Source organism: Chrysemys picta, chromosome 7 (genome assembly GCF_011386835.1).
Source record: "Chrysemys picta bellii isolate R12L10 chromosome 7, ASM1138683v2, whole genome shotgun sequence".
NCBI classification, from domain to species: Eukaryota; Metazoa; Chordata; order Testudines; family Emydidae; genus Chrysemys; species Chrysemys picta.
The window spans coordinates 14,045,116-14,060,911 of record NC_088797.1 but is presented as its reverse complement, the minus strand read 5'-3'; the positions used below and the strand labels follow the sequence as shown (position 1 = coordinate 14,060,911).

Here is a 15,796-nt window from a genome sequence, read left to right as displayed (position 1 = left end):
GAGATGTCCATAAATGAGGGTTCGCACATTGGGATTCACTCATTTGGTGCTTCCATCTTCAAGATCTGAGCCCAGAGTCAATTTCACCGCTGACATAAGTGAGTGCAACTTCATCATAGTCCATGGAAGGGCCATTGCACCACCCAGTCACATTCCTAGCCTATCTGCTTTCTTCTACTAACATAGCGGGCTAAGAACTGTATCCTTCTGTGTCAACAAGGTCTATTGTTATATTCTGCTGTTTATGTTTTCCATGCAATACTAATGTATTTAAATTAGTACCTTAATTTACAAAGGATTCACAATTAGACTTTTCCCTAAGGAGAGACTACTGAGATCCAAATCTTCAAGGGGCTGAGCACCCTCAGCTGCTACTAAAATCAACAGGAGCAGCGGTCACTCAGGGCGATCTCCTGTGCCTGCTGAAGTCCAAAGCTCCCGCTGACTTCAGTGGTGGGGCACAAAGCCTTCTGCCCCTTACAGGAGGTGCTCAGAACCTCGGGCAAGACTTTTCCTGCTGTCCTGTTCTCAGGAATGTCCAGAATTTCACTCACACTTATTTGTTATGCCTCTGCTTGAGGATAACAGGGATTAATGTTTAAGATGATTCTGGCAACCAGAGTCATCTTAAACACAGACCTACTGCTAACCTTAGGGACTTCCTGTTCAAAGAGACTAATATCTGCTGAGGCACATGCTGTACAAACTGCACAAACTGGAAGTGACTATGTTAAGTCCAATTTATTTCTAAGACGTAATATAGTCCCCCTATAGCCTTAATTTTAAAATAAAAATTGCACAAAGATACATGTACGAACAAAAAGAAATATGCATTATGCAGGTGTATTTGCCCAGTGCAGTCTTACTGTAGGGACTGACCCTTCAATTCCTACACATGTACCAGCCTCATTGATGGAAGTTCTACCTGGGAAAGGACTGCTACATTTTCAGATGGTATTGCAGAAGATCCCAAGGGGAGAGAGTCGGGGTAATCAAGCACAAAACACAAAGGGCCAGATCGTCAGCTGGTGTTATTCCATGAAGCTCCATTGACTTCACTGGAGCCACGTCAATTTACAGCAGCTGAAGATTGCCCCAATATGCTTATAAACGTTTCTAATATAAAGAGAAGCATGTGAAATTAGAGAGAGAGAGAAGATCTAATAATATCATTGGGACAGTTCCTGTCCTCAGACACAAGTGCACACCCAATATTTTAGGGAAGATTGGGCTCCACGAACGTGCTGGTGCTTCATCACACACACACACACACACACACACACACACACACACACACACACACACACACACACACACACACACACACACGTAAAGTGTCATGGGGGATCACTGTTTTTCAGGGCCAGCTGTCCTGAGATTCATTGCTTCAACTCGGATTATAAAAAGCACCCATTTAAACTTGCATTAAAAGCATTTTTAAGAAGTCTCTGTATACTATAGAAATAATTGATAGGGAGATCCTCTAAACCAATATTGTCCATCAATGCCAATATATGGGAGAATTAAAACTGACAGCATTAGAGCTCTGTGATTGATTACAAAATAATAAATCAATCTCTCCTGATCTGATTTTCCACAAATAAGAGAGAGATGGAGAGTGTTTATCAGTGTAATAATCTATATGTCTGTTGCCTATAATAATTCATCAGACACGCAACTTCTCATAACAGTGCATAACTTTAAAACATTTGTCACTGTCACCGCATTTAACAGATTTGAACTTTAAATCCTTGGTCAAACATTTTATGTTTACTTTTTAAAAAAAAATTGTTGAGACAGAATTTCTGGGCATACACTTGGGATTCATGGGATGTATAAAGAAGATCACCCAGTGGCAAGAATTATTAAATAGTGTTAAATAACATACTGATTATATTTTGGAAAATAAAAAGCTGTATTGCAAGGGCAAAAGTTGCATATTATTTTGTAAACCTGCATGTATTAAGAGTTTACCAGGACTTTTAAAAGGATTAGACATCTGCAGATGCATTAAATTAGATAAACATTTTTAAAGGACATAAACTAGCCATTAACTGCCTAGGGTAAAAAAAATTCCTCCATGGATAGTCTGACTTTAATGGATTTTAAGTTAAGCATGTAGTTCAAAAACTTTGCTGGATCAGGGCCACAGTGCATAACTGTTCATAATTAGTCATTAGGGAGGCAACTTCTTCTGAAGGGTCTAGTGCTGGTGACTGTCAGAGGCAGGACAGTGGACTTAATGGACCATTCATCTGATCCAGTGCAGCAATTCTTATGTTCCTATATTTCATTCAGTTGAATCTTATATATATTACAAAACATAGTACCAACTCGCTATAAATATTATTCAAGACATCAAACAGATTTTACTGTTAACATATCTTTGGCCTCAGTGATACTTAACGGCATTAGGTAAGCTTTGATATTTGAGAATCAGCAATCTCTGTATACTCCATAGAGCCTTTCAGCAGAAGGGGATGTTTGGCAACAGCTCCCATTGACTTCACCGGGAGCTGCTGAGATTCAGTACCACTCAGGTTCAGAGAAATTAAAAAGCGTGGAACATGTGTGGCTTCTTCTTTCTCTATTAGAGATTAAGACAGAGATATCAGCGATGTGTAATAAGGGCTGTTGTTACCTTTCACCACCAAACTTCCAGTGCTGCTAGCTGTACCAAAATGGTTTGTTGCTACACAGGAATAACTTCCAGCATCTGCCTTAGTGACATTGACAATTCGGAGGCTTCCATCATCCATAATATTGATTCTGGAAAGACAATCAGGCATGAAGGTTTTTTTTAAGATAGCATAAAATTATTTTGAGTTTGTATCAATTATTTTCATTTTGAACAGTACACAGTCCATTGCCAATTACAGAGGGCCCAATTCATAAATGCTGCATGCATCATTTACATGAGTTTTCTGTGTCTTTACCTGAGGGCAACTTTAATTTACACAGTAGCAGCATGTGTAGGTTTTATGTGAATCTGCACTTTGATAGTCAGTGCTCACTGGAACAACTCTTGCAACATATGGTGCACATGCTACACCTAAAAATCTAGAGTCAATTACTTAATACTGCAAAACCGAGTTCTTACAAAATTAGACTTGCTCTCTTTGATTTTTCTGTAAGACACTTTGTGGCTTCTAAAATAAGTGTACAAAATTTACCAAATTCAGGGTGCATTTTCTGCTTATTGAACACCTAGCACCTGGATGTTTTAATTGCACTGTCATTCCATGGCATGTCTGACAGCACTGGCCTATACAATCATGGTTTGAGAAGTCCTGTAAACTTTCTCTCCTTTGCAATAGAATTCCTGCAACATGCAGTGTTATACCTTGCTTGCACAGCAGGGGGCAGCTGGATAACTGAATGTTAACATATAGCATGGGGGAATAGATACTTGGTCCATTCTCTTCTATACATTAGATTTAGGCCAGGACTGGCTTTAAGGGCAGGGCTGGCTCCAGGGTTTTTGCCGCCCCAAGCGGCGCAAAAAAAAAAAAAAAAAAAAGCCGTGATCGCGATCTGTGGCGGCAATTCGGTGGGAGGTCCTTGGCTCTGAACGGGAGTGAGGGCCCGTCCGCCGAATTGCCGCCGAATAGTTGGACCTGCCGCCCCTCTCTGGAGTGGCCGCCCCAAGCACCTGCTTGGCAAGCTGGTGCCTGGAGCCGGCCCTGTTTAAGGGCTTGTTCATCTTACAGTGTCATTTTACTTTTTTTCTGTGCTAATCCTTTTCTTTTTCACTGCTGCAACTCTCAATAAGGACACAGAATATCTCCATTCCGACTGCTGAAATTCCCTGCATCATAGGCTATGTACATAAATGGGAGCACCAAAAAGTGCTTAGAATGTTGATCCCTATACCATTAGGGTGGCAGGTACGCATGCTTGGGTGCTGTCTGGCTTATATCTAATTCAGCATGCTAAAGCCCAATCACCGATTGTGTGATAACCCTGCCCACACTTGGCACTTTCTCACATGCTGTGGGGTTATCACAGCCCAGCTTCCATTAAAGTGATTCACTTTCCCACTCAGTGCCTTACTTACGCTTCTGTGATAATGCTCATGTATTCCTCATCGAAGCCTATTTGTGCCGTTAACTCTCCCGACACCCGGCATCCACACTCATGTTATGGAGCTGACATCATATCCATTCAAATATAACCAGCTTTCCATGGGGTGGTAAATCTGTCAAGACCCAGTAAATCCTGGGTTTGGGGGTCCCTGAGAGTTTCACTCTCTCCGAACCCTTTCCAGGGGAAATCTCACACCAACACTATTGATTCTCTTTAGCAACATGTTGCTTTTCCCTTTCTCTGTTTGTTCAGAAACTTCTGAAATATTCTCCACTTTGTGAGCCAATAGAATTTAAGAGGAATTCTCAGAGCTGAATTAACTTTTTCCTTGTACAACATATGATCATAGAATCAAGGAAATGTAGGGCTGGAAGGGACCTCAAGAGGTCATCTAGTCCAGCCCCCTGTGCTGAGGCAAGAACAAGTAAACCTAGATTACCCCTGACAGGTATTTCTTTAACCTGTTCTTAAAGAAGGATGGGGATTCCATATTTTCCCTTGGAAGATTAAATATCCTTATAGTTAGAAAGTTTTTTCTAATATCCAACCCAAATTTCCCTTGCTGCAAACTAAGCCAGTTATGTCTTGTTCTATCTTCAAGAGAGATGGAGAACAACTGATCACTATCCTCTTTATTTGAAGACTTAATTCCTTCCTCAATTTTCTTTTTTCAAAACATACCCATTTAAAAAAAAATCTGTCCTTACAGGTCAACTTTTCTAAACCTTTAATCATTTTTGTTGCTTTTCTCTGGACTCTCCAATTTGTCCACATCTTTCTTAAAGTGTGGCAACCCAAATTAGATAATACTCCAGCTGAGGCCTCACCAGTGCTGAGTAGAGTGGGGCAATTACCTCTCATGTTTTAGATACAATACTCCGTTAATACACCCCAGAATGACATTAGCCTTTTTATTGACTGCATTACATTTTTGACTCATGTTCAATTTGTGATCCACTATAACCCCCAGTGCATGGAGTACCAGAGACATTTTCTGGAGGAAGACTGAGAAGTTGGCATTGGAGGAGCTGAATGTACGCCAGCAAAACTAGATATTAAAAGTAAGGAAAAGAACAGAGCTGCACATGTTCAAGGAAAAGGACAGTTGTGTTCAAAAGCAGCAGAAAAGTCCTGTAATGTATTTTTAACTATAATCCACCATTTCCGTCATCATCAAACCTTCTGTCATGTCATCTACAAATGTGAGTTTCTTGCCATTTATCATGTGTGCATATTCATCTGGCCCCTTCCCAGGTGAAATATTGGGAAATATTTCTTCCACGGGGCTCAAGATGAGGTCAAAGCACATCTGTCTGAGCCATTTACGGAACCTTCTCAGGCGCATGCAGAGTTGAATGTGACAGCTACCAACAATCACTGTTCTGACCAAGGAGATGTTTCAGTCGCAAGAGCCAGTGCTAGTCCAGCCCTTGTGCCACTTGTGTGCTCTGTCAACGTGCACAATGAGGAGACAGACACTGCCTGACATGTCCACTGTCAATGCATGGAGCTGGCTAATGCAGCGGCAGAGACTCTGAGCTTGCTGCACGATGCATCCACAATGGTAGCTGTGCCATCACGTGGAGGCTAGAAAGCAGGCTATGGGTAGTCTAAGTGGTACTTGGCAGGCAGGGGCGGCTCCAGGCACCAGTGCAGCAAGCGCATGCCTGGGGCGGCCTGCCAGTTGCTGTGAGGGCGGCAGGCAGGCGGCTTTCGGCGACGTGCCTGCGGGAGGTCCGCCGGTCCCGTGGATTCGGCAGCAATTCGGCGGCAGGGACGCCGATGGCACGGCACCGGCGGACCTCCCGCAGGCATGCCATCGAATCCGCGTGACCAGCGGACCGTCCACAGGTGCGCCGCCAAAAGCCACCTGCCTGCCGTGCTTGGGGCGGCAAGAAACACAGAGCCGCCCCTGTTGAGAGAATACATTGCGTGTATTTCATTAGTGTGTGCAGTTTGAATAGCTTAGGGATTTGCATCAGGTCATTGCAGTCAGCTTTAATATTTTTACTTTGTTGCAGAAATCTAGTGCCCCATATTAGATTCTGTGCTACCTCCCTAATAATTAGAGGAGACTGTTATGTTTTTACTTGTCTTTACCCGTAGACTGCCACATATCAATGTATGTGTGACGTGAACTGTATATTGGAACATAGAGATTGCCCTACTGGAGCAGACCAATGGTCCATCTTGTGCAGTATCCTAAATCCAGCAGAGGCCAGCACCAGCTGTTTCAAAGGAAACAGTTGGTGCTATTATTCACGACAAGTCTTGAGAACAGACCTAAAAGCATTTTTCTGAAAGCTGAAGATGCCCTGGACATGCATTAAAAATTCAAATTGACATAAACAACAAATGCAAGAACAAAAAATATTCCTCAGCCCCCAAAAGAGAATCCCACCCACTCTCTCCATCCACAGCATACATTCCCCCCACCCCCAACCTAAGCCAGCCCTCAGCACCCCTGCTCTACACAAAAGCCCAAGAAAGGTGATAATTTTATATTTTATTTTTGGTTTTCAGAACTTAAAGAAAGGGACGAAAGGAACATTATTAAAAAAATCACATTTTTGAAACCAAAAAGGGAAAATTATTGTGTATTTTAATTAATTTTTTTAGAATTAAAAAAAAATGTTTGGAAAAAATATACCCCTTGTGTGTCAGTGTTTACCGTTTCACTTTTTCAGCAGAAGCCAAAGCTGTACAGACAGGAGAATGAAGCTCTTGGGTCTGCTGGAAAAGGAGTCTGGGGGCAACGTGAAATGAGACCGTGGCTGAAAAGAGCCCAGTGTGGTTCAGGGGGAAGAACAGATGGAGCAGATTTATTTAAAAGGTGATTATTTGATTTTAAAAAGGCATGAGGCAAGTTCCAGGGTGAACAAGAGAGTCTGATGGGACTCCTTTATGTGCAGAATTCAGGAGGCAGTGCTGCCTAGTCCATAGCGCCCAAACAGTATGTCAGGAAACCTGGGTTTTCCTCCTAGCTTTGCTACTGACCTACTTTGTTACGGTTGGTAAGTCAATTACCCTCTCAGTATCTGTTTCCCCATATGTATGTTGGAAAACCCTTTGAGGTCTGTGGATGAAAAGTACTAGATAAGTGCTATTAAGTACTGGCACAATGCTCCTAAGGGGATGGATCATAGATCTTTATTTCGCGTAGAGCTAGTTGGAAGCTATTTATCAGATCATGTATTTCATGAATAATGCATTTTAATTTTATCCAGTGTTCAAATAGCTCTAATTTTGAGTTTTGTCTAATTCCCTCTCTCTCTAGCTTCCAAATGCTACCCTTTCTCTTTTTGTATGAACTTCCTTCACAGCATAAATGTAGTTTGCTGATCACTTGAAAAGAATTTTGGATTTCAGCTTCCAAAGAAGTGACCTTTGGATGATGCCAGTGAGTCTAATATCAGCTTTGTGCACACTTCAAGGGGGTAACGGGGAGGGTTAGTGCTGCTTTACTGAATGAGGATCTATGTCACTTCTGTTTCCAATTTTGAGGTTCATGTGGGTGGTTCTCAAAATTGACAGGTGGGTGTCTCTTAATGATGATATGAGATTGCCAGCAGTCCACTAAGTACCTACATAAACCTCTCCACCTGCATTCTAATAACTGTGAATACACCCTTCTTAATTCTAAAACCACACTCCAGTAAGTAATCCCTCTTACTTTCATGCTAAGGATTTACGTTAAAACTGACAAATACCTATAAAAAGAACAGGAGTACTTGTGGCACCTTAGAGACTAACAAATTTATTAGAGCATAAGCTTTTGTGGACTACAGCCCACTTCTTCGGATGCATATATATATCCGAAGAAGTGGGCTGTAGTCCACGAAAGCTTATGCTCTAATAAATTTGTTAGTCTCTAAGGTGCCACAAGTACTCCTGTTCTTTTTGCGGATACAGACTAACACGGCTGCTACTCTGAAACAAATACCTATGTAAGACAAATGTATTTTTTAAAATAAATCAGATCCTTAAGCTTACTGTTTAAACTGTGACTCATTGATTAAGTGGGCATCATGGTCCATCTTGCTGAAAGTACTCTTCTAACCTGTACATTTTGCCCCTTAATATGAAGCTCACATGGTAGAAGTTAACAGGAACAATTTTTTCAGCACTTTAAAATTTGCAAGAGAGAGTTCAAAAAGTAGGAATGACTTCCACTGCTTCACAAGTTTTCTTTGTAGATGTAGCCACATTAAAACAAGGGAAAAGGCTCATTGTAGGCCATTGAAGGCTCTCTAACTGCTAATTGGGTTGAAAGAAAACAGGTCCTCATCAACCACTTTCAGCAGTTTGGTTAAAGATGTTCTTTCATGATGAGAAGTTCAAATTAAATGAAGCTTTGCTCAGCATACTTTTTGTTCTAAAATATACCCACCAACACATTTTCTAATTAGTTGCAAGGAACGATGTTAACTAAAGCAACATTTTCCATAAATGCATGTATTACTTTAGTGGAGAATCAAATGTCAATTGCCGAGTACATTTTTTTTTCAAATTAAATAGTCCTTTAAAACTGCTTCAAACTTGAAAATAAGAAAAAAACAGTACTTTTCCCTGGAGAGTGTGTTAACAGTACTACCATTTGCAATTAATTTACAATTATAGGTGTCTGGCCACATGGTTAGAAAATGTAAAAAGTTTCCACAAACTTTTGCCTTGTTTATTGCAACTCAATGCAAATGATTTTTCAGTCTCTGTCGATCATTATTATTTATATAGAGCCATACAAGCACTGTATTATCTAAATATTATTCTGTAATAGACTTCCATTGACTTCAATAGGCTCTGGATTAGGCCTCTAAGAGTTACTGTTATCCTAAAGATCCACAAGGGACAGATTAAGGCTATTGCCTGTTGAGTCTGGATAGATATAGAAATATCTATCCAGACTCAACAGGCAATAATCACTTTGCTGACATCAAGCAAGTCTAATGCTATTGAAACCACGAGGCTCACCATAACTTCACCTCTTGGAAAGGCCTGCCAGACTTATCTTTTTCACCATTCTTCATTTCACTCTCTTCTCCTATCCTTTTCTCCCATCATCTCCAAAGTGCTAAGCAGGTATTTATGAAACGTGTAATTCCCCACAGCATCTAAAGTCAGCAGAAGCCAGATCTTTAAGAAGAATGAATTTAAGAAGAATACTTCAGCAGCAGCAGGGCAACCTGGCAGCAGTGATACTGGACAGCTGAGTGGCAAAAGCTGAAGTTTTATTTATATACTGAGCAAAAGTTTTTAGGCAAAGCCAAAACATACATTAAGATGCTATGTAGGCTCAGAATAATAAAGAATCTTTAAAATGGATCCATAACCCTTCAAATCAAAGAGATCTTTTTTATTGACTTCAGTGGGCTTTGGATCTGGCACATAGCGCTTAAATATAACATTCTGGAGATTACAACATGCTGTAGGATTATACATCGGACTTTCCGCTTGCATGGCTAGTTATTTACATCCATAAGAGAGCACTGAACTGGAAAGTGTCTGCCACTTGCAATTCTATAGAGATGCCATGAAACTCTGAATCTTTAAGGTAGCTATTAGAATGGTATCTTACGTTGAGCAGGATCAAGAGTATTAGAAAGTCTGTCTCTATATAACTGCTAACATGGGTGGCGGGCGAACGCGTCCATGGAGGATGCTAGCCCTCAGGCTCCTCCCCCTTTGCCTGAGGTCCCTATCCTCCCCTTCCATTCCCCATTTCCTGCGCTGGAGCCTGGAGCACCCACAAGCCCTGGAGTGCCCCCAGCCCTGCACTGAGTGGCAGCACGGTCCCAGCACTGGGCGGATGGATGGGTGGCATGGCGTGGCATGGCCCCAGCCCTGGGGTCTTTTGTGCACTGGCCCCGCCTGCCTGCCCCAGCCTCTCAGCCACAGAAGAGTGGGAAGGGAGGGGAACTGGAAGCAGGCAGGAGGAGGGCTAGGGGTGGAGTGTTGGCAAGGCCACGCCAGGCTGTTTGGAGAGGCCCAACCTTCCCCTGTCTATGCTACCCACCGCCCATGACTGCAAAATTAAAGACAAAAATTGGTAACTTTGGGCCTGATTCAACCAAAAATAGGTTGAGCTTGTCAGAGTTGAAGCTGATTTTTTGGGTTTTCTACAACAAAGAATTCAGCACCCTTTAAAGTCAGGTCTAGCCCATTGAGATAAGCATTTCAATTATGAACTTTTTTCAAATGCCCCATATTTGTTAAAACTGTATTTCTAACGCCTCTGGTAGAAGACATTCATACGCTCAGTGAAACCAGGCCCATGCAGAGAGGTTTGTGAAGGTAACCATCACGGGAAGCAGGCTGCAGAGCACTTTCATCCTAACCATGAATAATTCATATCTGAAATACTCACATTGAGTGGCTTAAGTGTCTTCTTAAAAAGGGCTGGACATAGTAATTTTTTTAAGTAACGGCTTAAGCCACTATTACAGAATACTTTAGCATGGTTTGTAACTTGAACCTGAGAAGAGTTACATGTGAATACTCCCAATGATTTCACAGAGTACTCCCATTGATCTAACGTGTTTTCAGAATTGGACCCTTAGAATCTACTTCAATCATGCCTTAACCCAATATTTAGGATTGCAAGATGCTTACTATCTGTGTAAATAATAGAATATTATTTGATTAAAGGATAACGACTATACATAAATAATTGGTTAGGCAGATTAACCACATTTACTTGCTCTTTCCATGAGTATCAGGGAGATTGAAAGATTCCACTGAGGCTAATTAAACTGTCCTTGTTCATGCACATATGATTTGTTCTTTTGAAGTCAGTTAGTTGTCCAGGTTGGATTTTCCAGGTTCTGGGGTTGATATAATTCAAGGTCTTCAAATTTTAAACAACTGACTGACTTGCAACTATTAATGTGATACTGAGCATCGGGTTCCCTATTAATTCCCATGAATCCTGATAACATTAGATAAGAACTGAAAATATATATCTGCTTCTACTCTTGCATAGGCTAGTGAAACTGACCGACCTGTAGGCTGCCTTTTAATCACTGACAATATCATAGAAAAGTCAAAGAAGATAAAAGTATTAAGGTGGAAAAATAAAGAAGAGACAAGTACTTCAGCACCCCTTTATAAAGACAGGACATCTTATCTGTAACATATTACATTATCTGTAACGTACAGAAGCTGCTGGTCTTGGCTGTCAACTTCAGATCCATTGAGAGTAGGAACATATCTGGACTTATGAGATAAATTGAATTTCTGTTTCTTAAAATGAGGCTTTGGGTTCTAACCATTGAAGAGTTGACCTTGTTCTTCATGTAAATCAAAACCAGTCTGGGGAGATGGTAAAAATGCTGATTTTTCTTCCCCTGCAGCAGCGGCAAATGACAAAAGCTGCACACTTCCTGTCACCCTAAGGAAGAGGTTTATCCCAAAACTGATACATACACAGTTTTCATGACAGCGCCTCATTGATGCTGTAGAGACCTTGTGATAGAGAATGCCCTTAACTGTCTTTGAAGCAAGAGGAGAAAGTGTCTTAAGGCATTTGTTCATTTGGCTGGCATGGACCTTGGAAATAACACACAAAGGAGAATTACAGGTCAAAGCCTCTCTTATGAAAGAAAAATGTAAATCTTGAAAGCAGAATTTTGAGTAGGAGTTATATTTTTCAATGAGTAACAAATTTAGGACCAGATTCTGCCCCACTGAAGTCCATGAGAGTTTTTATCATTGACTTTATGGAAACAGGATCAGGCTATATAAATGGGTAGCCTGCCTCCTCACCACCAGGGGTGGCTCTCTGGCATCATTTGTCTGATGACCCAAAGTTACACAGGAAAAGGATCTCCTGAACTCATCACGAACCTGGATATCAGTGATAACCCCTTACCAAACCTCAGAGGAAATCTGACAGATCTTTTGTGTGTCTGAAGATACGCCTTTCGACCAAAACATGCCATTGATCCGTTCTTCAGTTTCAAACGCCTATTTCAATCTGGTATTCACTTAGAAATCCCAAACCTTGCATTATTTACTGTAAAAACCTGTCCCAAGCAGCATGTTCAATTAAAAAAAATCTATAAGGGATCCAAGCACTAAATCTAACATCTTTGCTGGCCAGGGATTGACAGCATCATCCCTACCTTGCAACGATCAGGGAGAAAGATGCCCTTGTACATGTGCATGTAGGAGCTCTGCTGGCATGCAAAATCCTAATATATTTCATTTTGATTTATTTACTAACCTGCAAAGTACATGCGACTGCATCGATATTTGAAAAATTAGATTTGAGCCAGAGTGATGATATTGCAGGTATTTATGTTTATACAATTCTCAACATGCCTCTTTTTACTGCTCTGGGATATGAATGGGTTGGGGGATAGGATGAGGGGGGTGGAGAAGGCAGTACATATGGTGGGCTAAGTGTGCAACATTAACATTTTTACCTTCCATAAAAAAGTGATATGGACACAGGCTATAGGACTTTTGGGCTATCAGTATTGACTTGTAGGATGGTTTCTTTAGAGCAAACTACTCACAATTATATGGTGGCTTTTCTCCAAATTGGGCATATTAGTTCTTCTGCAATGAAATCAGTTATGTTGCTGCTTATGTGATAATATTAGTACTGAGATTTATGAATTACAAGCAGATCTTTACTTGCTTTGGCTGTTGATTAAACAGATAAATCAGAAATATATCATGCTTAGCCAAGTGAATGTTTTAAATTTTAGTTCCCCAAGAAACAATTTTTAGGATGTCTGATCCTTTTTTTATTACGAGGAGAAAAGATGTCTTAGAGCAAGAATTTAAATGAATGTCAGCTGGAAGAAACACACACTGAGTGCAATTTCAGATAAAACTACCATTGATCCCTTCATGTACAGCCTTTGTGGCAGTGGTTGACACGGCTATTGAAAAGAGACTGTGGTGACAGAGTTCTTCTAAAAGGCAATCTGTCTTCTCTGGGAAGATTTAGGTTAAATGCACCTGTGTTTCAGCCTGTATGATAAATGGCTCACTGGCCGTCCTCTGAACCTTATGGGAGAAAAAAAGGAGCACTGATCAGACAGACCACACTGTATTCCTAGCAATTTATTTGTTCAGCCTCTAGCCACAATTCTACAGACAGAATCAGGCCCTAAAGCATTTTAAGAGCTTATTTAACCTAATGCAGACCCAATCCTGCCATGAATTCAATGGAAGGGTGAGGGTGTTGAGCACCCGAGGTGCTCAGCATCTCCTCTTAGGAGTTGTCGAAGTTTGTTACCTTGTTGAAGTTTGTTATCCTTTTCTATTTCTTGCCATTGAACTAAGCAGAAGGTTGAGATTATTAAAGTGATCCCATAACACAAGTATTAGCCATTAATCTATTTCAGTAAAATAAACAAAATGCTTACAGGGCAGATTGTGAATCCCTCACTCACGATGATGAGTAATGACTCACAAATGTGTTGCTACTGAACTCAGTGAGATTGTGAGTGACTGCTCAACATATTGTGAAAGGGGTTGGTTCAGAATATGACCCACATACTGTAAAATGCTTTGGAACAGGGATCTTGTCTTCTTACTTGAGTGTAAAGGTCCTAGCACCCTGCATTCTATATAAATAAACAAGCAACAATGATCAACTATTGCATTTAAGCCCATTCTTTACCACGGTTGTGAAATTAATCACTAACAAAGTGAAGGCAGAGTTTTGCCCTAATGGCCCAGTCTAGATCCCAATTTACCTCAGTTCCATTTACTTTTATGGAAACTGAATCACACCCTAAATCAATGGAAGTTTAAAGTGCTCACCATCTCACAGGCAGTGATCACCATCTCTCAGATCAGATCCTACCAAGTGGCAGATAAGACATTGATGCAAAACTGTATATTGCAGAACAGGGGTAAAAAATTGTCACCACAATAGTTCTCCACCCAAAACAAACAAACAAATACCTCAAGCAAGGTTTTTACCCCATAAAGGGACAAATGCTAGAGACTCCATGAATTCCACTAAAAACTTCACTATTGCTACTGGTTTTACATGGAAGAGGGCTCAGACACCGATGGCAATATAAAAACCTAAGATAGGGAAAGCATGGGAAGAAAATATTCTTATAGACTGGTCTGATCAAATCATTCTGATGGGATGATTGGGTACCATATGATATTTCTGTCCATTTTAAAATCTGTGGTATGGGGAAAATCCATGCTACTACAGTTGTGGGAGTGACTGAGCACTGCTTGAAGATCATAATAATCATTAACTGAGAAACAGAAATGAGGGACCTGAACAATATTCACAGTTATGTAATCCAGTCATTACATTAGATAGGACCACAGGGAAGACAGGCAGTTTTTGTTACCACTGCATTAGAATGTATTTTAATTTCATTATCAAACTAAACTCAGAATTGAATGAAAAACTAGGCAATAGATGGCTAAGTCCTGCATTGTGCACACACAATTGCTTCTCTTATTAGTTTTGCTTTAGTTAAGCAGATAGTTACCTCAGCACATACTTCCCTATACATAGTATGGGAAATATTCAGGGATTACTGCAAATACTAAGGTAATGTTATTTAGGGACTGATCAAAAACCATTTAAGTCACTGGTAATTTTTCCATTGATTTCAGTGGGCACTGGATGTTGCACTTACTTGTCTATGATAATTGACAGGTCTTTTAGTTTCAGAGTAGCAGGTCTTTTAGTAGTGACCATTGTAACTAAATCTCAGGAAAGATTTACATTTGCTAAAAAAAAAAAAAAAAATCAGGTAAAATGCTGACCCTATCGAGGTCAACAGAAAAACAGCCATTGACTTCAGTGGGGTCAGGATTTCACTTCTCATCTGAGTCTGATAGATGCAAAAAAAGTATGTGCTTTTCCCTTAGGGAATTACCTGTATAGTTGTTCGCAGTGAAATGGATATCTGCTATTTTGTAAACAGAAGACAAACCAACCATCATGTGAAAAATCCAAGGTTTAACTGGTCATCTCTTATCATCTCCTTCCCAGGTGACAGTTATTTTTTTTACTGTAGAATCTCAGACCCTGATGGGCAACCAATCTGGAAAGAGCTGTGAAATCACCCAAGTAATTGGCTATAATGACTAATTAAATCAGTTGACAGGATATTTTGCTAAAGAATTGCATTTTCTGGAAAATTTAAATATTCCGGAATGACAAAGGCCTTTCCATAATTCTAAGGAGATGATGATAATGAAGAGCTTTTTATATTCCCAATAACCGAAAAGCACACATGAAATCAGGGAGAGTACTCTGTGAAATCATTGGGAGTATTCACCTGTAACTTTTCTCAGGTTCAAGTTACAAACCATGCTAAAGTATTCTGTAATAGTGGCTTAACCATTTGTTATTTTCATTGTAAAAAAACATAAGAGGCCAGGTGTAAATTGACGTAGTTTGTCTATGACGCTATGCTGATTTATCCCTCTCGGTAAAAATGTTTTCTTTTCCTTTTAGAATAATACTTGCAATTCTTCTTAACAGTAACCTGGAAAAATTACAGCTTATATCTTCCTCAGTCTTAACTATACTATCTTTACTGACAATAGTATAATTGAAGTGGAAATAAGTTCCTAAATCGCAATTCACTTCATTGAAGGAAGTCCATTTTGTGTTCTGGAGGAGATAAGTATCAGGAATTAGCTATGAACTGATTATATTAAAAAAGTCTGATTGCCTATTTTTTAAACGCAATAGGGTAAATGCAGCCCTATG

General features: G+C 40.3%; 1 protein-coding gene across 24 annotated transcripts in view; it reads right to left on the bottom strand.

Annotated features, from left to right (window-relative positions):
• Positions 1–15,796, bottom strand: part of CNTN4 (contactin 4) — a 657,650-nt gene that overhangs the window by 69,490 nt on the left and 572,364 nt on the right. For all 24 annotated transcript variants that reach the window (XM_065550819.1, XM_065550814.1, XM_042849912.2 and 21 more), the window contains one exon: positions 2,642–2,769. In XM_065550819.1, coding sequence (XP_065406891.1) covers positions 2,642–2,769 — 128 coding nt within the window. The remainder of the gene's footprint in view (positions 1–2,641; positions 2,770–15,796) is intronic.